Raw genomic sequence first — 26,384 nt, forward strand, 5'->3', positions numbered from 1 at the left:
CTGATATTTTGTTGTTAATATATAGGAATACAAGAGATTTCTGTGTATTAACTCCTTTTTTGGCTACACCATTTGGCTTGCAGGATTTTAGTTCCCCTGCCAGGGTTTGAACCCACACCCTTGGTAGTAAAAGCTGGGAGTCCCGTCTACTGGACCACCACGGGATTCCCTTAATTTTGTATCCTGCACCTTTACTGAATTCGGTGATATATTGTAGTAGTTTTCTGATAGCATCTTTAGGATTTTCTATGTAGAATGTCATGTTTTCTGGCACTTTTACTTCTTTTCCAGTTTGGATTCCTTTTGTTTGTTTATTTTTTTCTTCTCTGACTGCCATAGCTAGGACTTGCAAAACTATGTGGAATAAAAGTGATGACAGTAGACACCTATTCTTATTCCTGATCGTAGAGGGGATGCTTTCAGCTTTTCACTGTTGAGAATGATGTTAGCTGTGAGTTTGTTGTATATGGCCTTTATTATGTAATGTCCATTTTTGAGAGGAGGGACTAGTGACTGACGTGGGCCATGAGGAGTTTTTTGGGTACAGATATATTCAGTTTCTTAATTGTCTCAGTGTTTACAAGAGTTTTTTTCACTTTGCTAAAATTTATTAAGCTGTACACACATGATTTTTTTCACTTTTCTCTGTATACACTTATATTTTAAAAGGTTATTTGAAAACTCAGTTTGTGTTGTCAGCACACTTTATATACACATGCTAAAAATGTTTAGGAAGAAATACAGAATCAACATTGATAATATAGTTATATCCAAGTTATATTGATAAATGCAAAATCAAATGGCAAAATAGTATGTATACTATGATTTTAGTTTTGGTAAAAGCAAACCAGGTAATATCTGATACCTAATATTAGCTATAATGGTTTACAAAATTTATAGAAAACTAATATAATCTTTGCTGGGAAAGATTGAGGGTAAGAGGAGAAGGGTACAACAGAGAATGAGATGGTTGGATGGCATCACTGACTCAATGGACATGAAGTTGAGCAAACTCTGGGAGATAATGAAGGATGGGGAAGTCTGGAATGCTACAATTCATGGAGTCACAAAGAGTTGAACATAACTTAGCAACTGAACAACAACAAATACAGTTTTTCTGAATTATATAATTGCATGTTCACTACTGAAAGTTTGAAAAATATAGAAATATAGAAGATCAGAATGTTATTAGTGTACTCCTTGATGCTATATTTGAGTGATTATGGTGGTTTTTTTTTAATGTGTTTGTGTAGGTCAGAACATTATCTTTAATAAAAATTGAAATATTCTTCTACAACATGATGTTTAATGTCCGTAGAAGTTATCATTGTATGAAAGTGCTATAGCTGGTTAAACCTATTCCTAAAAGTTTTTTTTGCATACTTAGACTTCAAACAATGATATGTGTCCATGTACTGTATACTGAGTATTATTAAAAATATAAAACACTCCAACAAACTATTCAACATTTTGGCAGGCTTAAATTTTTGTACATGTAAAAGTAATAGACTCATTTTTCTCTTGTTCCAGAGGATAATATTCACAATAGATAAGACTGCTTACATTTTGGACATTATATACTTCTCACAAATACTATCATGAGTATTACCATCATTATGAATAAATGAGTTAATTACTATGTATGTGTGAACTCTGAGGTGTTCACCATGCCAGGAATGACATTAGAACTTTGTGTCTATTTTATCTCTGTTAATCAGCAACAGCATTTTTCATAGATGGGCAAATGTGCAATGAAATATAAGCAAAAAGCAATGGGGAAAGCTTTGAGAATGTATGATAGCCATACAGAGAAGTTAGTACATAGCAATACATGGAAACTATGCATAGACACATATGTAGAAGCTACATAATTTCATTTTCTTCCCTTTGTTCTCTAGGTGAACATAGAGTAGACTGTTGATCTGATCATTGTATTAGTTTTCATTTTAAATTATAAAATTACTGAGATGAGTAGTTTTTTTTTTTTTTTTTTACTTTATTTACAGACAGATAAATGAAAGTTCTTGGCAGTTCTCCTTGTGCAGAAATCTTAAAAATATTAATTTCAGTTATCAAGGATTGATTATATAACTCCATTTCCCCCAATAACATGGTTCACATTTCACATACTATGGTGTGTTCACTATGACTGATCTTGAGAAACACAAACTTAATTGCTGGTTCCTCAGTCCACAAAAATCACCACATGAATGACAGATGTGCATCTTGACACATGATCAGTAATGTCACACTTTTCAAAGTCTGTCTGTGGTTGGCCATCACACATTTGCTGTTCAGTTCTCACGTAGTCAGCAGAGAACATAGTGTGCTACAAATTTGTCCCCAGAGAAGAACCCACCTGATATTTTATAAAAATACACCAGAGGGATGGTATGGGGAGGGAGGTGGGAGCGGGGGGTTCAGGATGGGGAACATGTGTACACCCAAGACAGATGCATGTTGATGTATGGCAAAACCAATACAATATTGTAAAGTAAAAAATAATAATAATTAAAAAAAATAAAAGAAAAAAAATACACCATCAAAAGAGAGAATTAGTGATGAAGTTGGAAGTGTAGCAAAGAAGTGAAAATTGATAATGCTTATTTGGTATCTTCAGTTATAAGATGAGAAGGAGGAGGCAAGTGCTGTTTGAACTACTCCTGATAAGTTTCCTATAAAGAACTAAAACAATTTTTACTTTTTTAGTATTTTCAGTTAGTGTACTAAATATTTATTTACAGTTTATTTCCCTGTACTTCTGTAACCAAGAGTGAGAGGGATTTTAATAATTTTTTTCTCTTTTTTAAATTTTATTTTATTTTTAAACTTTACAATATTGTATTAGTTTTGCCAAACATCAAAATGAATCCACCACAGGTATACCCGTGCTCCCCATCCTGAACCCTCCTCCCTCCTCCCTCCCCATACCATCCCTCTGGGTCGTCCCAGTGCACCAGCCCCAAGCATCCAGTATCGTGCATCGAACCTGGACTGGCGACTCGTTTCATACATGATATTATACAGGTTTCAATGCCATTCTCCCAAATCTCCCCACCCTCTCCCTCTCCCACAGAGTCCATAAGACTGTTCCATACATCAGTGTCTCTTTTGCTGTCTCGTACACAGGGTTATTGTTACCATCTTTCTAAATTCCATATATATGTGTTAGTATACTGTATTGGTGTTTTTCTTTCTGGCTTACTTCACTCTGTATAATAGGCTCCAGTTTCATCCACCTCATTAGAACTGATTCAAATGTATTCTTTTTAATGGCTGAGTAATACTCCATTGTGTATATGTACCACAGCTTTCTTATCCATTCATCTGCTGATGGGCATCTAGGTTGCTTCCACGTCCTGGCTATTATAAACAGTGCTGCGATGAACATTGGGGTACACGTGTCTCTTTCCCTTCTGGTTTCCTCAGTGTGTATGCCCAGCAGTGGGATTGCTGGATCATAAGGCAGTTCCATTTCCAGTTTTTTAAGGAATCTCCACACTTCTCCATAGTGGCTGTACTAGTTTGCATTCCCACCAGCAGTGTAAGAGGGTTCCCTTTTCTCCACACCCTCTCCAGCATTTATTGCTTGTAGACTTTTGGATCGCAGCCATTCTGACTGGTGTGAAATGGTACCTCATAGTGGTTTTGATTTGCATTTCTCTGATAATGAGTGATGTTGAGCATCTTTTCATGTGTGTGTTAGCCATCTGTATGTCTTCTTTGGAGAAATGTCTATTTAGTTCTTTGGCCCATTTTTTGATTGGGTCATTTATTTTTCTGGAGTTGAGCTGTAGGAGTTGCTTGTATATTTTTGAGATTAGTTGTTTGTCAGTTGCTTCATTTGCTATTATTTTCTCCCATTCTGAAGGCTGCCTTTTCACCTTGCTAATAGTTTCCTTTGTTGTGCAGAAGCTTTTAAGTTTAATTAGGTCCCATTTGTTTATTTTTGCTTTTATTTCCAATATTCTGGGAGGTGGGTCATAGAGGTTCCTGCTGTGATGTATGTCGGAGAGTGTTTTGCCTATGTTCTCCTCTAGGAGTTTTATAGTTTCTGGTCTTACGTTGAGATCTTTAATCCATTTTGAGTTTATTTTTGTGTATGGTGTTAGAAAGTGTTCTAGTTTCATTCTTTTACAAGTGGGGGATTTTAATATTTTAACAACAAGTTTTCAAGGCCAGAGCACAATTGCATGTTTACCCATTGATTGTAGAGGTTGCACAGTTGTTCTTACAATCCTGCACTACTGTTCTAATCAGGACCTGCCTGAATACCTACACCCCAAAGGGTGGATGCACCTGATTTACTCTAAGTCAGTGAAACAACATTTCAGTTTTTGTCACTAACCTTTTAGAAATCTGTTCAAGATATGATCAAATTATTGAATTTCATGACTTGAAATGTTCATATCCATTCTGTTTCTTCTTAGTGAGGTAAAAAGAGGGAGGCATCAGTTGTTTTTTTTTTTTTTAATTGTAAAATTAAAGATCTTTCCAAAGACCCAACTAGCCAAAAGGAATTTAAATTTTGTGTTAACAAGTACAAATAAATGGAACTAATTTGAGGGCAACAGCATGCATGTTAGTTAAGAAAATGGTTGTGTTCTCTCAGAAACTCAAAGTGGAGGGCAGAATAAGAAACTATCTAACTTCCAGCATGCCAGGTATAAGTCACAGGAGAACAGCAAGCTGTGGGGTTTGCATGTCCTGATCACCCACTGAATGACTTCAGGATTAGAGGTTCTTGTGAAACGCTTTCCTGGCCAAAGCAGTGATGTGTGAGGGTGTCTGATAGTTGAGGTCTCATTTATCCTGCAGCTTTGCACCTGAATATTATTTAGGCCCATTATGCAGTAGAAGCCATTAAACATCTGTGCACTTGCTGGCCGCTTCAGCTGTGACAGCGAACTGTGAGATGATTGGAGAGACTGTGTGTAAATGTCCTCTGGGTTATGTGCAGGGATGCGGTAACTGTGATAATCCAAGCAATGATCATCGGCTACCACTCTGTCTACACGGAAAGTGAGAGTCGCAGAAAACTTATCTGTTTTCAACTGGGAAGATTCCTTGTTGTGATATTCTTCGATACTAAAACAGTGAATTCAGCAAAAACATCAAGGCTAAAAGCTTCAGAGATTAAATCACCCTTGAGTTCCTTCCCAATATTGATAGTGGTCTTGTCATGTGGGAAATTTAGGCAGGTTGCCGTTGTTCCTAGGAGCTGCTGCTGGGATAGTTATCAAGTCTGGTTACACTGTATTTCATGAAAATGTCATTACAGAGATGGCTGTAATGCTGTGTGCTAGGAAACGTTCTGTGGCTTGAAACCATCTTCTGGTTTTTATTTATTTTTTATTATTTTTATTGAGATGAAATTGAGACAACACAAAATTGGGCATTTTAAAGTGTATGATTCATTGGCATTTTGTACATTCACAGTGTTGTGCATCTGTTACCTCTGCCTATTCCAAATTATTTTATTACCCTGATATAAAGCCCCACACCCATCAAGGAGTCACTACACTCCCTTGCCTGCTCCTCCCGGCCGCCTCCTAATAGCATGACGTTTTCGACAAGCTTCGTCCATGTTGTACATGCACCAGCACTTCATTCCTTCCGATGCCTGAGCGGTATTCCATTGCATGGATATGCCCAGTGTGTCTGTCGTCCGTCAGTGGACACCTGGGTCCGTTCCACCTTTTGTGAGTAATACTGCTATGAGTATTTTTTACAGGTATTTTGAGTACTTGTTTTCTGTGGTTTGGTGTATATACCTAGTAATGAAATTTCTGAGTCTTATGGCAAGTCTGTGTTAACCTTTATTCTTTTTCTAATTCTATGTATTCATTTTTGTGCTGGAACTTCATTGCTGAATGTGGGCTTTCTCTAGCAGAGGCAAGTGGGGCTTGCTCTCTAGTTGCCGTACATGGGCTGCTTCTTGCGGTGGCTTCTCTTGTGGAGCATGGGCTCAGTCATTGTGGCTCATGGATCCAGTTGCTCTGCAGCCTGTGGGATCTTCCTAGACCAGAAATTGAATCCGTGTCCTCTGCTTTGGCAGACAGCTGCTTAAACACTGGACCACCAGGGAAATCCTTATGTTAACTTTTTGAGGATTCAGCAAACTCTTCTCCTTTGCAGCTTTTAGTTGTGCCACATATAAGGAGGGAATACTTGTTCCCACTCCTGATACTTCCTGTGGTTCACGCTGCCCTTTATTCAGTCTACCCCAGAGTAGGTAGAGTGGCTTGCCTGACTGAGAGCCTGCAGAACACGTGTCTTCCTCTCCTTTCCTCCTCGCCAGCCCTTTTAGGTGGAGAGGCCGGTCCCAGTCTGTTCTGATACGACCAGATGGAGAAGGCTTACTGGTTCTAATGTTCTATATGGAGGCCAATTGGGCTTTCATCTCTGAACTGACCTCTAGCAGAACAAATGCAGATCTTTGTTTTTTAACTTGGTTTGTTTTATATTTCAAGTAGTCTGGACCTATGCAGGGTTCAGTATGTTATATTATTGGGGATTCTTTTGGGAATCCCACAACTTAGGATCTAAAAGGTTATGAGGCCAGAAGAATTTGAACTTTGTAAATGTGGCCTGGATTTGCAGGTTTAAGATCTAACTGCCGCTTGTATTTACCAATGTCAACTTGATGAAGTCACCTAATACTTGACTTTCAATTTCTTTGTCAATGAAAATGGGAGAATCCCATTCACCCTTCTTATGTAACAAATAGGCTATGGGACTCATGTCAGTATCAAAGCAGATGCCTGGTAGCAAACGACCTGACCCAAGGAGAAGGTCTAATTTACATTTTTGTTTCAAATAGTTCAATACTTTTTTTTTTAATAAGGTTTTTATGGTGTAAGTAAAATACCATGTCTGAATTTTAATAACCTGACCACAAAATTTCCAGCAGAATGATTGCTGTAGGAATATGGTACAGACAGAGAAGTTGGTAAGTCTCCAGCCTTTAAGGAGAAAACACATGACCTACCCGGGTAAGCATTCACCTCCCAACACCTGATAATGTGATCCAAGTGCCTGGCTACTTCTCCACCAAGGTCATTTCAAACTCTGAAATTGAAGAAGTGATTTTTATTTGGAAGGAAAAAAAAGCATTTTAAGGCAACTCTGTGACGATATAAGGACAGTTCTGTGAATTCATTTAGCTACCTCTCTAGATTCCCAGAATTCACCTCCAGTAAGAAGTGCTCTTCTCTCTTCCCGTATCTTGTCTTAGGTTACGCGCCACCTTTCCAAACTCTTCGACAGCATTGCAGATCTGCAGTTTGAAGATGATCAGGATGTCTCTGCACACAGGGCGGCTGGAATGTATAGCAAAGACAAGGAGTACGTCCCATTCCCAGCTGCGTGTGAATGCATAGGCCATGTAAGAGCTAATTGTGAGATTCTCTATGCTAGGGGAGGATAGGGCTGTCATTTTTAAAAGTTGAATGGAACCAGAAATTGTTAATTCATGTCAATTGTCAGGCTCTGGTTGGTCTTGTGCTCTGAGATTCCTGTTTACATGTGTCTGGTGTGTCCGAGGAGTCCTCTGCCAGGCTTCCTACTCTGTGCATCAGGCTTCAGCAGCCTGCAGGGGCTCGAAGATGCTAGCAGTTGAGCTGGACAGGAAGGACTGCCACGGGCTGAATGAGCAGACCCCAGAATTAGTAGCAATGCCACCCAGTGACTGAGTCTCCTACAGAGAGAATTACTTTCAGCCCTGCTTACCATTCAGGGAAGGATTAGGATGAAGCAGAGCCTTGCAGTGGAGCACATTAGAAAGTAGCTCTGGTTCAGGATTCCAAGGCGGATGTTGTAAACGGCTGCTTGTAAATAACTTTGGTTGAGTCCGCAAAGCTGATGTCACGTATACCAATTACTGCATGCACAGACAGTTAACATGTTCTCTTCTCTCACAAACACCTCAAATATATTCTTAACAGTTATCTGTAAGAACAGCTCGTTATGATTTATGAAGGAGCTATTGGTGTTTTCAGATGATTTAGAGGAATTGCATCTTTTTATGGTGATGCTTGTATAACTTAAAAATTAATCCACAGAGTAACAGAGAAAGTAGCCTCTATTACAGAACAGTTTAGGTTGAGGCAGGGGGTTCTTTAAAGGGCCCTTTGCAGAAATCTGATGGCAACTCCTTTTTCTACAGGGGTTTTCTCTGTTGCTTTTTAATATTGTACTAGAAAAATCCTGCCAAATGCAGGGAAAGCAGATGGTAGAATACTTTGATTAAAGTGTATATTTGATCTCTTGGGCTCTTTAGGATATTATTACAATGATTAGAAAAAATCACCATAAACTATCTTGACAAAAGTATGTTGCTGTCTGCCTCTTCCCCAGCAGACTGCTAGCTGACTGGCATAGTGCCTGGAAGGAGGACAGTCCAATTGATAGATGTGGTTATCACTAGCAGAAACCCTTGATATTGGAAGTTTTCACAGTACTCTAATTTATCCTGTATGAGCAACTTATGCTAGAGACTTTTGGGCATGCACTGCATGTACCCTCTAATTGCCTTTCTTTTATTAAAAGATACTTTGCCTTTAGGCCTTCCCCCTTACCCCACACTTTTATGATTGGTTCCTCCCAATTTTGGCTGTTTGCCTTTTATTTGACAAGTGTTTATTGAATACCTACTATGTACCAGCCACTGGGTTTGGCCTTTGAAGATCCAGAAATGAGTAAGACATAGCACCTGTCCTTTGGGACCTCTTGGGCTCATTGAAGATATAGATGTTCACATAATTAGCGATAACGGGAAGTGATGGTTCTTGTTACAAAGGGTTGGACAGAAGCTGATGAAAGACTAAGATGTGAGAAGGTATCAAGCGAGCACCTCATCAGGGCTTAGTTCTCAGCTTATATTGAGCTGAGTTGCTGTTGGTGGCATAGTCTCTAAACATGGGCTGATGTGTCACCGTGCTTGTAAGTTTGGTCTTCCCAGATGGACTGCAGAGTTCTGAAGGACAGGTGGCCATATTGAGGGCGTGGATCCCAGAGCATCTGGGAGATGCTAAAATGATATATGATGTACTTACTAAAGGAGCCTGTTGCTTGGTGACATTGAGTTGCACTGAGTGACGATAGTAGTGCTTAGATCTCCTGCGCTCGGGCATGGGAACAAAGCCCGGCTAGGAGGCCGGGAGAGAACGCTCCTAGGATATTGGGCCGTAGCGAAGGCCGTGCTTCCTTCTTCCAACGGGGAAGGCTGTCAACTCATTGACTGCATATCACTCCTTCCCAGTTCTCCAGAGAAAGAGGTTGTAGGGGTGAACGCTGCTGCCATCTTCACAGAGGCAGGGAAAGAAAGCAATTATATAGTTTCAGGATCTCATACAGTCCTTGGAATTTATTTAGTATAGTCATTTTTATCACTGTGGTCAATTATTTTCAAATGGTATAGGTATCCTTTTGTTATATAACATCATCTCAGGGAGACATATATACAGAAAAATGTAACAAAGCATATTTGAATAGAATGGAAAACTGGCTCAAGTATATTTGTGGGAACAAAATACACTTAGAATGAATTTTTTTCAAGATTGATTTTCACAAGTCAGCAGTTGTCGTCTTTCTCGTCTCTCCTGCTGTCTAACTTCTGACAAGTGTGAAGATGAGAGCCAGTAAGGAATATAATTAAGACACTTGCTGAAAACACTGTAAGACTAGGTACTATGAAGATTTTAGGGTAGAATCTTCAGTATATTTAAAAATCATCAAAAATAAATTTAAAAATCAATTTACTAGACTCACAGACACAGAAAGCAAATTTATGGTTACTGAAGGAGAAAAGGGGCAGAGGGATAAATTAGGAGGTTGGGATTAACAGATACACATTACTATGTTTAAAATAGATAAACAGCAAGGACCTATTATAGCACATTATGTTCAATATCGTGTAATAACCTATAATGGCAAAAAATCTGAAAAATAATTCATATATATGTATAATTGAATCACTTTGCTGTACACCTGAAACTTAACACAGCACTGTATATCAAGTACACTTAAATCCATATCCTGTGATTTTCAAATCTCTAGAATTTTACTTTAACATACTGGCTGTGATGTTTGGTTTCTCAAAACACTGTGTGTTGCCAGACAGGAGCTTGATCTAGAGCCCTCTGGTCTTCAAATCTGAAAAATGAAGAATGGAGAACACCTTGTCTAGTTAGGGTGTGGAAATTTATGAGACAGCTGGTCGGTGAAATAAGATGAGCAGTATCCTGGCAGAAGACAGTTTTATGTAGGGAAGACTTCATCTGTCAGTAGTTCACCAGCCCCTTTGAGTTACCTTCTAGTACAGGAGTTTAAAACATTGGGTTGGCCAAAAAGTTCATTTGAGTTTTTCCATAAGGTCTTACAGAAACCCTGACCAAACTTTTGGGCAACCCAATAAATCCACCTGAGGCCTTCCTCTCTTTGTAGCCTTCAAGCCTGAGAGAGGATAGCATTATCCCTCTTCCATAGTTAAGCCTGTGTTACTACATTTGTTTGCTTTAAAAGGTGGAAACCTGGCTCCTGCAGCTGGAGCGGACCATGCAAGAGACAGTGCGTCATTCCATCACAGAAGCCATCGCGGTCTATGAAGACAAACCCAGGGAACTGTGGATTTTTGATTTCCCGGCTCAAGTTGCACTAACTAGCTCACAAATCTGGTGGACTACAGATGTAGGAATAGCCTTCAGTAGGCTGGAGGAAGGCTACGAAACGGCCCTAAAGGATTTCCATAAAAAACAGGTATTTTGTAAAGTTCATGATTTTGAGATTTTAAGGGACTTGAAGAGGTAAGCTTGCTTCCTTCCTTCATTCTTGTTTATGAAGTGTTTTATGTGTTAAGGGCATGATGCTGGGAAGATTTTAGCAGTCACTTGTTTACCCATTTTTTTGCTTGGTGGTGGTCTTATTTTTTTTACAGTGGTTTAAAAAAATCCATCTTTAAACAACAAAGTCCTAATAGCACATGGAACTATATTCAATATCCTGAAATAAGCCATAATGGAAAGAATATAAAAAAGTATTATATATATATATATATATATATATACACACACACACACATATATATATAACTGAGTCAGGTGGCTATACAGCAGAAATTAATGCAGCATTGTAAATCAACTATACATCAATAAAAAATAAAAATCATCCATTCGTATCTATTATCTCTGAAGAATCTAATCTATTACCCACGCCTAGATATGGTACCAATTTTCTTCCTAGGTAAGACTCTCCATCTAGACTGACCACATACTTGGTGCATAGTTTGCTTGACTCAGTAAGATAGAGAATTGTTCAAACAAGACAAATGTTTTCATGTATTTTGTTTTTCTGTTCATTATAAATCACAGGTGAGCAACTTGGAAAAGAGTCTATTTTGAACTCTATTTTATTCACCCTGGTCATCCTATGACTTCTCCTTAAACTTCCCCTCTTAAGATGTGCTCTTGGCTGTGAAACAATTCAGAGATAGAACCTTTCTCTTGGCTTATAGATTAAGAGAATATGAGGCTTATCTTCTAGGGCCAAGCTGCTTCGTATTTTCCATGTGTCAGCAACATTGGTATCACCAGAGAGCGTGACAAAAATACAAAATCTCAAGGCCTACCCAACACCTACTGTACCAAAGTATGCTTTTTAACAAGATCCCAGAAGATTTGTATGTCACTGAGTTTGAGAAGCATTGTTGTGTATTTTGGAAAAAGCCGTGCTGGTGTGATTGTGCATAAACATTATATTTTAGAATAAATATTATTAGTTAATAAAAAGGGAATATTAGACTTTGAAAGGTTTGTTTGTTTGTTAATTTTCTGTTTTATATTGCAGTATAGTTGATTAACAGTGTTGTGTTAGTTTCAGGTGTGATTCAGTTACACATATACATGTATCTATTCTTTTTCAAATTCTTCCCCCATTTAAGTTGTTACATAATACTGAGCAGAGTTCCCTGTGCTGTGTAGTAGGTTTTTATTGGTTATCTATTTTAAATATAGCAGTGTGTACCTGTCCATCCCAAACTCCCTATCTGTTTAAGTATTAGTTTGTCTACCCTTCTTGTGTTCAGTGGATAAAGTCTGAATCCAGATTTGTTAAATGACTTTCTGAATGTTATAAAATTTGTAAGTATCACAGGTACAGTCCACCAGCTTGAGAATGCTTTCCACTCCTCTGAATTGCTTCTCTTCTTAGCAGTATTTTAACTAGAGTGCCTTAGAAATCACATAGATTCAGATGATGAATACTTGTGTTGATTCAGTTCAGTTCAGTTGCTCAGTTGTGTCCGACTCTTTGTGACCCCATGGACTGCAGCACGCCAGGCATCCCTGTTCTTCACTAACGTGTGGAGCTTGCTCAAACTCGTGTCGATTGAGTTGGTGATGCCATCCAACCATCTCATCCTCTGTCATCCCCTTCTCCTCCTGCCCTCAATCTTTCCCAGCATCAGTGTCGTTTCAAATGAGTCAGTTCTTCGCATCAGGTGGCCAAAGTATTGGAGTTTCAACTCCAACATCAGTCCTTCCAATGAATATTCAGGACTGATTTCCTTTAGGATGGACTGGTTGGATCTCCTTGCAGTCCAAGGGACTCTCAAGAATCTTCTCCAACACCACAGTTCAAAAGCATCAATTCTTCGGTGCTCAGCTCTCTTTATGGTCCAACTCTCACATCCATACGTGACTACTGGAAAAATTATTCCTTTTAATTTGACTCTTAAAATCTTGGGGGTGTGTGTGTGCTCAGTCATGTCCAACTCTACAATGCCATGGACTGCCAGGCTCCTCTGTCCATGAGATTATCCAGGCAAGAATCCTGGGTTGCTATTTCCTTCTCCATTCATCTTGTGTAGAAACCACCTAACTTATTTATGTTTCTAAAGAAGTTTTTGTATCCTTTACTTTTGGAGAACAGTGTATTCTTGGTTTTACATCCTTAGGAAAATGGGGTGTGAATTTCTACTTAGTAGGCTCGAAGTTACAGGCTTAGATGGATAGACGTGGCTGTTTATTCCCTAGGACAGTATCTCTGCCATCGTAGTCAGTGCCACGTGGATGAGAAAGCTACGTTTTTTCCCATGGATAAAAATAACTGAGATAATTAAATTGAAATGAATTCTATTATCTCATAAAATTAACTTTCTGGTTAGTTGATTTATTGTTATCTATGCTATTATTATAACTGCAGTATTTTTATTATATATTTTAAAATATATATAAGGATACTATAAAATACTTAAATTAATATCCTGTCTTAAATTTCAGGTACTGTTGATCACTCCTCAGTCTTTCAAGAAGTGTATTTCTACTTACTCTATGCTAATATTTTCTCCTCTCTTCATTAAATTCACACTAGACACTGTCGAGTAGCATTCCTTTATGTGGCTATACCAGAATTGATCCTCCTTTCTGTTCTCCTTGCCCCCATTGTTTTTTGTGATAATTAGAATAATGCTTAAAACAGTCAGTGATATTTTATGGATATTTCTTTTTTATATCAACATTATCATTTTCAGTTTCATGATTTCATTATTATGTATGTATTGTTAAAGATGAAAATTCAGATACAGAAAGGAAAAAAGGCAAATATTTTTTTCTTTTTTAAAAAATTAAATTATTTCAATTTGAGGATAATTACAATATTGTGATGGTTTTGCCGTACATCAACATGAATCAACCACGGGTACACATGTGTCCACCATCCTGAGCCCCCGCCACCTCCCTCCCCACTCTGTGCCTCTGGGTTGTCCCAGAGCACTGGCTTTGGGTGCTCTGCTTCATGCATTGAACTTGCACTGGTCATCCGTTTTACACATGGTAATGTACTTGTTTCAGTGCTATTCTCTCAAATCATCACCTTCTCCCACATAGTCCAAAAGTCTGTTCTTTACATATGTGTCTCTTTTGCTGCCCTGCATGTAGGATTGTCATGACCGTCTTTCTACATTCCATATATATGTGTTAATATACAGCATTTGTGTTTCTCTTTCTTACTTCACTCTGTATAATAGGGTCCGGTTTCACCCACCTCATTAAAACTGACTCTCAAAAATACTCATAGATTCACTTCCCACAGAGAAGCATTGACAACTTTTTGGCATATAGATGTCAGAAGTTTTTCCTTATATCTACTGTTTCTTTGGAGAAGGCAATGGCACCCCACTCCAGCACTCTTGCCTGGAAAATCCCATGGGCGGAGGAGCCTGGTGGGCTGCAGTCCATGGGGTCGCTAAGAGTCGGACACGACTGAGCGACTTCACTTTCATGCATTGGAGAAGGAAATGGCAACCCACTCCAGTGTTCTTGCCTGGAGAACCCCAGGGGCAGGAAAGCCTGGTGGGCTGACGTCTATGGGGTCACACAGAGTCGGACACGACTGAAGTGACTTAGCAGCAGCAACTGTTTCTTTCTTTCTGTATAAATGTGTATGTGTTGGTATGTAGCTGTTCCCATGTTGCCATTTCCTTCTCCAGATGATCTTCCCAACCCAGGGATGTGACCTTGGTCACCCACATTACAGGCAGATTCTTTACCATTTGAGCCAGAGGGGAAGCCTGTAACCATAGTTACTCATGTTGATTGTATGTGTATAAATAAGAGAAATGTCTTTTTGTTTTTAACTTCCATGCATTTTGTTACATTTTCCCTTGACACACATAATATCAAATTCACACTAGAAATGGTCAAATAATATTCCTTTATGTGGCTATACCAGGATTGATGCCCTCCCTTCTGCCAAACTCAGGTTGATGCGACAGTCTGACCACTCTTCAGACACTGTTCTAGGCTGTGTGGGTCTGGCTGTGTAGTTCCTGTGCTCATGATGCTTACATTCTGCCTTTAATAGTTCCTGCCTCTTCCTCCTAAAGACCTTAGAGTGCTTTTCTCCATCTCTCCTTCCCCATTTACTTCTTGTTGTCTAATCTTATTTTGTATTAACCCCTGGTTAATTGTGTTGTTATTATTTTAAATCTTACATAGATTTAGCAATATATTTAACAATGACTTTGCTCATTTTTTTAAACGCTGCTGCTTATTTCTAAGTCCAGTTCTTCTTTTAAAGTATATCTTGTAGCTCTTTGCCCAGTGATACATAGGGAGTTTTCTGATCCCTTGTCTTTTTAAACTTCTTTCTTCATAGTTTAAGTAGAGAATTCAAAATTGAGAATTATTGTCATTTAGAATTTTTAAAATATGATTCCATTATTTGGGGGCTTTTATGGTTGTAAAGTTTTAGATCAGATTGTTTTTCCTTCATAAATAATCTGACTTAGCAGATTATACAATTTTATTTTTCTTTTTGTGTTTCTGATGTTTTATTTTACTCTTGTGTATTTTGCGTGTGTGTGCGTGTGTGTGTGTGCTTTTTAAACTTGGTTTGCTGAGGACTGAGTGAGCTTTGGGAATCTTTAGTTACACGTCTGTCTTCAACTTGGGCAAATCCTCTTCCATTTTTCCTTTGATGCCTTGTTTCTGTGGTCTCTGTTTTCTTTCTCTGTAATTTTATCAGCTGTATGTTGAAACGTCTTATGTGATCCTCCTTGCCTTTTAACCTTTATTTCATATTTTCAAACTCTCCACCTTTTTGTGTGCAATTTCAATGACTTTTGGAATCTGTCTTCCAGTTCACTAACTTTTTTCCTCTAGTTTATAATGAAGGAAAAGAAGTCCAAGGCCAGATTACATAGATTCAAATCTCAGCTTTGCCTTTTATTAGTTGTATGACTCTGAGCAGGTTATTTAACCACTCTATGTGCCGCCATTTCATGATCTGTAAAACAGATAATAATGGCATCACAGTATTGTTAGAGGATTAAATTAGTTAATATCAGTAAAAACCTATTTAAAAATGCTTGACGAAATTTAAGTGCTATGCGTTAGCTTTGGTGGATACAATGAAAACAATGATAGCAATAGCAATGTTGTCTAATGTGATGCGTAATTTAAGGAGTTCTTCCCCAACGATTATCATAAAACTTTTCAAATTATGAAAGAGTTGAAACAATAGTACAGTGATGTACAGGCCTGCCACCTAGGTTCTACAATCAACATTTTGTTTTGGTTTCTTACTTTCATACCATATTATGTATGCTTTATCCAACCCTTTCTTATTCCATCAACATACCTTATATTTATGATTCATTTCAAAGGAAGTTGCAGATGTCAGTCGTCTTTACCCCTAAGTCCCTTGGACTGCAAGGAGATCAAACCAGTCAATTCTTAAGGAAATCAGTCCTGAATGTTCATTGGAAGGACTGATGCTGACGATGAAACTGCAGTACTTTGGCCACTTGATGCAAAGAACTGACTCCTTGGAAAAGACCCTGATGCAGGGCAAGATTGAAGGCAGGAGGAGAAGGGGACAACAGAGGATGAGACGGTTGGATGGCATCACCGACTCGATGGACACGAGTTTGAGCAGGCTCCAGGAGGTGGAGATGGACAGGGAAACCTGGCGTGCTGCAGTCCACGAGGTTGCAGAGTCAGACAAGACTGAGTAACTGAACTGAACCCATTTCATCAGTTTGATTTCAGTTACCATATCTCAATTTCTCCAAGTTTTTTTTTTTTTTTTACTTCTGTAAAACTCAGTTTTTTGATGAGTTACCTCTTCATTATGGTTTTTATTTTTCTATCTCATTACTAGTCTTATTTAGATTATTCTACTGATTGTTTTGAGGCTGGTTTTTAAATTTGAATTTATTTTTTGGTACATTCATTTTCTATTAAATTATCTTTAAATGAAACAATGATAAATATTTTTAATGAGAAAAGGTACAATTCACAAAGAAGATAGACATCATAAACCATTCAACACTTAATGACAAAGAAACAAACATCAGTTCAGTTCAGTTCGGTCGCTCAGTCATGTCTGACTCTTTGCAACCCCATGGACTGCAGCACGCCAGGCCTCCCTGTCCATCACCAACTCCTGCAGCTTGTTCAAACTCATGTGCATCGAGTCGGTGATCCCATCCAGCCATCTCATCCTGTCATCCCCTTTTCCTCCTGGCTTCAATCTTTCCCAGTATCAGGGTCGTTTCAAATGAGTCAGCTCTTTGTATCAGGTGGCCAAAGTATTGGAGTTTCAGCTTCAGCATCAGTCCTTCCAATGAATATTCAGGACTGATCTCCTTTAGGATGGGCTGGTTGGATCTCCTTGCAGTCCAAGGGACTCTCAAGAGTCTTCTCCACAGTTCAAAAGCATCAATTCTTCGGCGCTCAGCTTTCTTTATAGTCCAACTCTCACAGCTGTACATGACTACTGGAAAAACCATAGCCTTGACTAGATGGACCTTTGTTGGCAAAGTAATGTCTCTACTTTTGAATATGCTGTCTCGTTTGGTCATAACTTTTCTTCCAAGGAGTAAGTGATTCTTTATTTCATGGCTGCAGTCACCATCTGCAGTGATTTGGGAGCCCAAGAAGATAAAGTCTGCCACTGTTGCCACCGTTTCTCCATCTGTCTGCCATGAAATGATGGGACCAGATGCCATGATCTTCGTTTTCCGAATGTTGAGCTTTAAGCCAACTTTTTCACTCTCCTCTTCCACCTTCATCAAGAGGCTCTTTAGTTCTTCTTCACTTTCTGCCATAAGGGTGCTGTCATCTGCATATCTGAGGTTATTGATATTTCTCCCAGCAATCTTGATGCCAGCTGTGCTTCATCCAGCCCAGAATTTCTCACGATGTACTCTGCATATAAGTTAAATAAGCAGGGTGACAATATATAGGCTTGCTGTACTCCTTTCCCAAAATTTGGAACCAGTCTGATGTTCCATGTCCAGTTCTAACTGTTGCTTCTTGACCTGCATACAGATTTCTCAGGAGGCAGGTCAGGTTGTCTGGTATTCCTATCTCTTTAAGAAACAAACATCCATAAAGCAAAAATCAGAAGAAATATAAGGGAAAAAATATATATATATATAATCATAGTGAGACATAGTAACATTTCTTTAAGAATATTTTATCAAGTGCAAAAAAATAAGAATAGGAGTGTCTGGAATTATGTCATTAAATATAATAGACTTCTATTTGTATTAATTTATATTAATCTTATATCCTACACAAATATATTAAAATTTTGTATCTCATACATTGTTTTTAGATGTCCATAGGACATTTAGAAAAACTGGCAAAAAGATAAACATTACTGAATTTCAAAAAGTAGAATTCTTTTTTGTGTGTGATTCAGTTATACATGTACACATATATTATTTTTGAACTTGTTTTCCATGATAGGTTATTACAATATATTGACTATAGTTCACTGTGCTATACAGTAAATCTTTTGTACGTTTATTTTTAAAGATTATCTAGGTTTTTTTTTTTTTTTCTGAAGGAATTCTGTGTGTCCTACACTGAGCAGATGTCCCTACATGTTTTTCGCCTCCTTTCTTCCGGGTTTCTACAGGTTTTGAGAGTTCTGGATTAATTTTGTGTTTAATTACTCAGTCTGGGATTCCCAGTCATAGAGGCAGGGTCAGTTTGGATGCCGTAGCTTCACATGGCAGAGGTGTGAGATTGTGATGTCTTTCGGAGAACTTTTTCCTATCCAAAGCCTATCAAGATGTTTCAAGCTTTCTTCTTGCTTCTCTGAGCTAGTAGGTAGAGTTTTTCTAGAACCTTTTACTGAATTATGTAATACTATGAGGATCTCAGCTTGATGTCCAACTCCCTACCTTGCTCAGGGAGTGTAAGAGGCAGAGACACAGAAATGTTCTGTGGCCACGTGGGCAATTTAAACTTCAGTTTCCAGTGTTTGAGTCTCTACTCAAACCCTCCTTCAGGCTGCATGACATTAGCCTTATAACCTCGTTCTGCTGCTCTGGCATAGATGTACATCTTTGGCATTGGGGACTGTCACCTACTCTTCCCCAGCCCTTTCCCCTTCTTCCTTTCCCATCTGTCTTCCCCCTCTCTTATACTTGGCTGTGTACTGTGAATGTGGATGTGTGGATTTTATTTAAAAGCCCTCTGTGTTAATAAAGGAATTATTCATTCAGTGTAACCCAATATGTTGCAAGATTGCCTATTGTTATTATTACTGCTATTTAATACTGGCTGTCTAGGTTGTTTTTATTTTTGGTGCTCATTAATAATAGTGTAATAACCAGCCTTGTGTCTACATACCTGTTGCACATATTTTTCTTCAGTTATTCAGGATAAATTTCCAGATGTAAAACTGCTAGCTCAAAGAGCAGAACTTTTTAAGCATTTGAAACATCATGCCAAGTTTACCTTCCCAATAACAGTGTGTGAGAATTGTCCATTCCCTCCCCTGCCTTTAGCATTGGGTTGATTCTTTTTATTCTCAGAGCTAAAATTATTCATAGTCTAATAGCTTTATGTTATTCAGCTAGTAAAATTTCGTCTTTTTTTTCTTCTTTAAAGTAATTTAAAACTTTTACGTTAGATGAGAAGTAGACAAATAGGATGCTTTATTAAGACAGCACTTACATGCTAATTATGAAACGCTTCTAGCATGAATTGAAATGTTTGACACACCAGCCAACAGATGCCTTCAATATAGCATTTCAGCATTGCCACTAACTTACACACAAGTGAAGCTAACATTTGAATACTGTTAAATGAATCAAGGCAAATTGGAAGTGGTCAAACAAGAGATGGCAAGAGTGAATGTCCACATTCTAGGAATCAGCGAACTAAAATGGACTGGAATGGGTGAATTTAACTCAGATGACCATTATATCTACTACTGTGGGCAGGAATCCCTCAGAAGAAATGGAGTAGCCATTACGGTCAACAAAAGAGTCCATAATGCAGTACTTGGATGCAATCTCAAAAACAACAGAGTGATCTCTGTTCGTTTCCAAGACAAACCGTTCAATATCACGGTAATCCAAGTCTATGCCCCAACCAGTAACGCTGAAGAAGCTGAAGTTGAACGGTTCTATGAAGACCTACAAGACCTTTTAGAAGTAACACCCAAAAAAGATGTCCATTATAGGGGACTGGAATGCAAAAGTAGGAAGTAAAGAAATACCTGGAGTAACAGGCAAATTTGGCCTTGGAATACGGAATGAAGCAGGGCAAAGACTAATAGAGTTTTGCCAAGAAAATGCACTGGTCATAGCAAACACCCTCTTCCAGCAACACAAGAAAAGACTCTACACATGGACATCAGCAGATAGTCAACACCCAAATCAGATTAATTATGTTCTTTGTAGCCAAAGATGGAGAAGCTCTATACAGTCAACAAAAACAAGACCGGGAGCTGACTGTGGCTCAGATCATGAACTCCTTATTGCCAAATGCAGACTTAAATTGAAGAAAGTAGGAAAAACCACTAGACCATTCAGGTATGACCTAAATCAAATCCCTTATGATTATACAGTGGAAGTGAGAAATAGATTTAAGGGACTAGATCTGATAGATAGAGTGCTTGATGAACTATGGAATGAGGTTCATGACATTGTACAGGAGACAGGGATCAAGACCATCCCCATGGAAAAGAAATGCAGAAAAGCAAAATGGCTGTCTGGGGAGGCCTTACAAATAGCTGTGAAAAGAAGAGAAGTGCAAAGCAAAGGAGAAACGGAAAGATATAAGCATCTGAATGCAGAGTTCCAAAGAATAGCAAGGAGAGATAAGAAAGCCTTCCTCAGCGATCAATGCAAAGAAATAAGGGAAAACACAGAATGGGAAAGACTAGAGATCTCTTCAAGAAAATTAGAGATACCAAGGAAACATTTCATGCAAAGATGGGCTCGATAAAGGACAGAAATGGTATGGACTTAACAGAAGCAGAAGATGCTAAGAAGAGGTGGCAAGAATACACAGAATAACTGTACAAAAAAGATCTTCATGACCCAGATAATTACGATGATGTGATCACTGACCCAGAGCCAGACATCCTGGAATGTGAAGTCAAGTGGGCCTTAGAAAGCATTACTACGAACAAAGCTAGTGGAGGTGATGGAATTCCAGTTGAGCTGTTTCAAATCCTGAAAGATGATGCTGTAAAAGTGCTGCACTCAATATGCCAGCAAATTTGGAAAACTCAGCAGTGGCCATAGGACTGGAAAAGGTCCGTTTTCATTCCAATCCCAAAGAAAGGCAATGCCAAAGAATGCTCAAACTACCGCACAATTGCACTCATCTCACATGCTGGTAAATTAATACTCAAAATTCTCCAAGCCAGGCTTCAGCAATATGTGAAACATGAACTTCCAGATGTTCAAGCTGGTTTTCGAAAAGGCAGAGGAACCAGAGATCAAATTGCCAACATCCGCTGGATCATGGACAAAGCAAGAGAGTTCCAGAAAAACATCTATTTCTGCTTTATTGACTATGCCAAAGCCTTTGACTGTGTGGATCACAATAAACTGTGGAAAATTCTGAAAGAGATGGGAATACCAGACCACCTGACCTGCCTCTTGAGAAATCTGTATGCAGGTCAGGAAGCAACGGTTAGAACTGGACATGGAATAACAGACTGGTTCCAAATAGGAAGAGGAGTATGTCAAGGCTGTATATTGTCACCCTGCTTATTTAACTTCTATGCAGAGTACATCATGAGAAACGCTGGGCTGAAAGAAGCACAAGCTGGAATCAAGATTGCCGGGAGAAATATCAATAACCTCAGGTATGCAGATGACACCACCCTTATGGCAGAAAGTGAAGAGGAACTAAAAAGCTTCTTGATTAAAGTGAAAGTGGAGAGTGAAAAAGTTGGCTTAAAGCTCAGCATTCAGAAAACGAAGATCATGGCATCCGGTCCCATCACTTCATGGGAAATAGATGGGGAAACAGTGGAAACAGTGTCAGACTTTATTTTTGGGGGCTCCGAAATCACTGCAGATGGTGACTGCAGCCATGAAATTAAAGGACGCTTACTCCTTGGAAGGAAAGTTATGACAAACCTAGATAGCATATTCAAAAGCAGAGACATCCGTCTAGTCAAGGCTATGGTTTTTCCTGTGGTCATGTATGGATGTGAGAGTTGGACCATAAAGAAGGCTGAGCACCGAAGAATTGATGCTTTTGATTTGCGGTGTTGGAGAAGACTCTTGAGAGTCCCTTGGACTGCAAGGAGATCCAACCAGTCCATTCTGAAGGAGATCAGCCCTGGGTGTTCTTTGGAAGGAATGATGCTGAAGCTGAAACTCCAGTACTTTGGCCACCTCATGCGAAGAGTTGACTCACTGGAAAAGACTCTGATGCTGGGAGGGATTGGGGGCAGGAGGAGAAGGGGATGACAGAAGATGAGATGGCTGGATGGCATAACCAACTCGATGGACGTGAGTCTGAGTGAACTCCGGGAGTTGGTGATGGACAGGGAGGCCTGTGCTGCGATTCATGGGGTCGCAAAGAGTCGGACATGACTGAGCAACTGAACTGAACTGAAAGCTGTAGTTTGGTTCATGAGAAGTGTGTGCATCTGAATTGAGACCCCTTAAAAATGGATGTATTATTTGCTAGAATTTGTTTCGTGTTAATATGTGAGCAGCTTGGAAGATGAACTTCAGTCCTTTAAAAATAGTTTAATTTCAAAACTGAAATCAGAGTTGAGTGTAGTAACTGATGATCTTCCTGAACAAGTAATTTCTTTCCTTAGTTCTCAATTCCAAGTTGTAGTAAAATTAACTAAGGTAATTATTTTAAACTCACCCCCACCAACATATTGTAATTGATATTAGCTGATATTGGGATTAAAGGCAAAATTGTGCATTTTGAATATATAGCCCTGCCTTGTGCCAAAATTTGAAGGTAAAACAGATAAAGTTTCTGATTTGAGAGTTCCTTGACAAAAGTATTTTGTTATGTTAGACTTGGAATCTGATAAGAAAGTATTTCCACTCTTCCTTTATTATTACACTATATGAAAATCATCCAAAAAAGCGAAATATTTTGGACTTGAAAATATTAATTACTAGTGTACTGGTACATTGCCTAGGATACTTTTAATAAGACTCATAGTAAGGAATATAAAGCTTTTCTTATTAACCATTCACCCTTCCTGACCTTAAATATTCTGAAATATTATGTGTATAGAAAGAGACTCTCATTTTTCTACTTAAGGTCAGTTTTTAGTCTCATTTTTAATCACTTAGAAATTCTTTTAAAAACAACTGGATGCTGTGTTGATAGTGTTCTTATCTTGTCCCAACCCTTTGACTCAAAGAAGAAGGCTGCAGCTACCCACTGTGTATTGGACGTGTTAATTTTGTTTGTTTTTGTCTTTATAGAAAAGTGTGATCTGATAGGCTCATGCTTCCCAATATAGCAGGAACTTACCAGATGATGAGTAGAGCACATATTTTCTACCGCCCCTCTCATCTGTTAAAAGAAAATTTTTCCACAGACAATTTACTGACCTAGTAGGCTTTTATTCAGTGATTCATCAATCAGGCAGCATTCAATCTGCAGATGGAAAGAAGCTATAGAAAGAGCTATAGAAAATGAGAGACTTTTGTAAACCAAAGTGAGCAGGAGCAAGGGAGGAAATTATGCTGGGCATTTACTGATTGTTTAAAGCAGGGTGACTTTGAGAGTAAGGAGCAAAGGGAGGCCTAAGACACTGGTCAGGTAATGTGTGCTGAGCAGGCAGGTACTGATTGGTTGACCTAATCCTTCCTTTTCTGGGAAAGTCCAGTGTAGAAACAGTTAAGTTTTAGGTTGCTGACATGGGGCTTTAGTATGAGCAACTCCATCTTGGGCCCAGCCTGGTTACTTTTAACACATCAAAACTTACATTGAAAGACAAAGTATACAAAATAAAATCATACTGCAACTGGAAAAACTAGACCAGATAATTTGAGGAATGCCTAGAAGTTGACAACAGATGGAATCAAACTGATAGATAACTAAGAGGGACATATGTATACCTGTGGCTGATTCATGTTAATATATCACAAAGGCCAATGCAGTATTGTACAGCAATTATCCTCCAATTAAAAAAAATAATTTTTTAAAATAATTTTTTAAAAAGCTATTGCCATGATAAGCCTATTTTATTCCAATGAAATTCCAGAGGAATTACAAACTGAAATTCAGTAAAGGGAAAAAGCATGGGGCTTGTGGTCAGGGAAAAGTACTGAATGTCTAAGAGATAGACATTTGGAACCAGTCTTCCTCTTGTACATCCTGAGAGATTATCAGTGAAAGTGTTTGTCCTGAGGATAAAGCCCTGAAAAATACTTCCTAAACGAAGTGAGACGTTTATTGAGGACTTCTGCCATGACTGTGTCTTGACTGTAGATTTTGGGTTGGGCAACTTTTTCTGTGCAGGATGGAATAGTAAATATTTTAGTCTTTATAGGCTTTTTAATCTCTTTCACACCCACTTGTCTCTGCTGTTATAGTGGGAATGAAGACATAGACAATTTTTAAGTGAATGGACAAGACTCAGTTCCAATCAAATGTTATTTATAAAAATAGGTGGTGGGCCGTATTTGGCTTATTACCTGTAGTTCACCAACTGTGGTTCTAGAGAAAGAAGCAGAACAGATCCTGAAGTAACTCAAGATCCCCACAGTGACAGATGGAGGTAACAGAAAAATGTTACCCATGGAGCCCTTGAGTCCAGTCTGACTGATTAACTTAAGAGTTGCTTCTTTGAACAGATAAAACACTGACAAAGATTTGCAATTCAGAGGAAAAAGCAAACACAACAGAGGTGGAAAGAAGCATTCCCCTGTAAGAAGGATTCTTAGAAGACAGGACAGCACTCCATGTGATTTTATACTAATATATAAGTTGAAAATTAAATGGATGATTTTCTATGAACACTGTTTCTTAGATTGGTTCAAAGTGAGATATAAAGCTTGAGTAGACCAGTAACCACAGAAATAATCGAAATGGTAATCAAGTTAAAATTTATATATATATATATATATATCTATATCTCTTGTAAACAGAGTACTGTTCCAATGGTTCTGTCAGACATTTTAAAAACAGATTAATACCATGTTATATCAACTGTTCTGGAATATAGAAAAAGATGCAGAGAGTTTTTTTACTCATTTTATAAACTTGGCAGTGATGAAGTACAAGAGAAAGTTCTGTTGGCCATTCTCTCGAATCAGCACCCCTCCCTTTTTGGTCTGTGGTTTCCATTTAGCGCTGTAGGGAGACAGTCCTGTGGGTCTCACATTTTATCCATCTTGTGAGCAGAGGGATTGACTGCCTTCATTCTAGACTGTCTTGACAAACATACTTGTATAGCAGACGTTGCTGTAGAGAATGGTTACAGGATTTGTTTTGAGCAGAAGTCCTGGGGCAGGACATGGATGGACTAACTACTCATTTTATTAACGGTATATTTTGTGAGTAGAATGTTTTAATTCTGATATAGTTTAGTATATCAAGTTTTTACTTTATGATCATTTTTCTTTATGTCACATACAGAAAGTTCTTGCCTTTCTGAAAGTCATAAAAATATTTTCCTGTTTTCCTTTTAGGTGCTGTATAGTTCTGGTTTTTCATTTAGATCTGTGATCCATACATCTCTTCTTTTTCTGTTGAGTTAACTTTGTGCCTTGGTAAAAAGTCAAATGATTATTTATAAGGGGGCTTATTTCCAATTCTTCTGTTCCATGGATCTATTTGTCTCTCTATACCACATCCAGTGTTAATTACTGTGGCTTTATATCACCTGGAAATCATGTTATATGTACTCTCCAATTGTATTACTTTTTGTCAAAATTATTTAGGCTCTTCTAAGTTCTTTTCATTTCTTCCTCTCTTTTTGATGCCTCTGTGTGGCTTGTGGGATTTTAGTTCCCTGTGTGAGTGCTCAGTTACTCAGTCGTGTCCAACTCTTTGCGACCCCTTGGCCTGGGATTAAACCCACACCCTTGGCAGTGAAAGTGCAGGGTCCTAACCAATGAACCACCAGGGACACTGGGTCACCAGGGAGTCACCCATTTTTTTTCTTTTTTCATTTCCAAATAAAATTTTCCATCATATTGTTTGTTTTAAAAAGCTTCATTAATCATTTAGTCTAATTAAATTTTAACTGGGATGACACTGAATATAAAAATACTGGAAGGATGAATATCTCAGCAATGATGATTTTTAAAATCCAAGAACATGTTATGTCTCTTGATGTGGATCTTCTTTACTATTTCTGAGCAATGTTTTCTGAACAATGCTGTGCTGAGTTGCTTCAGTTGTGCCTGACTCTAAACGTGTGAATTAATTTTTAAATTTTATTTTCTAATGTTTGTAGCTGGTGTATAGAAATATAAGACATTTTAACATTCACCTTGTGTCTTGAGACTTTTCCAAATTTGTTTACTAGTTTTAGCATGATTTTCTTTTTAATATAGTTTCATAGGCTTTCTATGTGTATGAATATACCGTCTATAAATAATGGAAGTTTTACTTCTCGTCTTCCATTCTTTT

The 26,384-nt window shown here is 38.3% G+C and overlaps 1 protein-coding gene across 3 annotated transcripts in view; it reads left to right on the forward strand.

Annotated features, from left to right (window-relative positions):
- Window positions 1-26,384, forward strand: part of DNAH11 (dynein axonemal heavy chain 11) — a 364,495-nt gene that overhangs the window by 93,951 nt on the left and 244,160 nt on the right. For all 3 annotated transcript variants that reach the window (XM_061413683.1, XM_061413682.1, XM_061413681.1), the window contains exons 29-30: window positions 7,238-7,387; window positions 10,525-10,758. In XM_061413683.1, the coding sequence (XP_061269667.1) occupies window positions 7,238-7,387; window positions 10,525-10,758 (384 nt within the window). The remainder of the gene's footprint in view (window positions 1-7,237; window positions 7,388-10,524; window positions 10,759-26,384) is intronic.

This window comes from Bos javanicus, chromosome 4 (assembly GCF_032452875.1).
Source record: "Bos javanicus breed banteng chromosome 4, ARS-OSU_banteng_1.0, whole genome shotgun sequence".
NCBI lineage: Eukaryota > Metazoa > Chordata > Mammalia > Artiodactyla > Bovidae > Bos > Bos javanicus.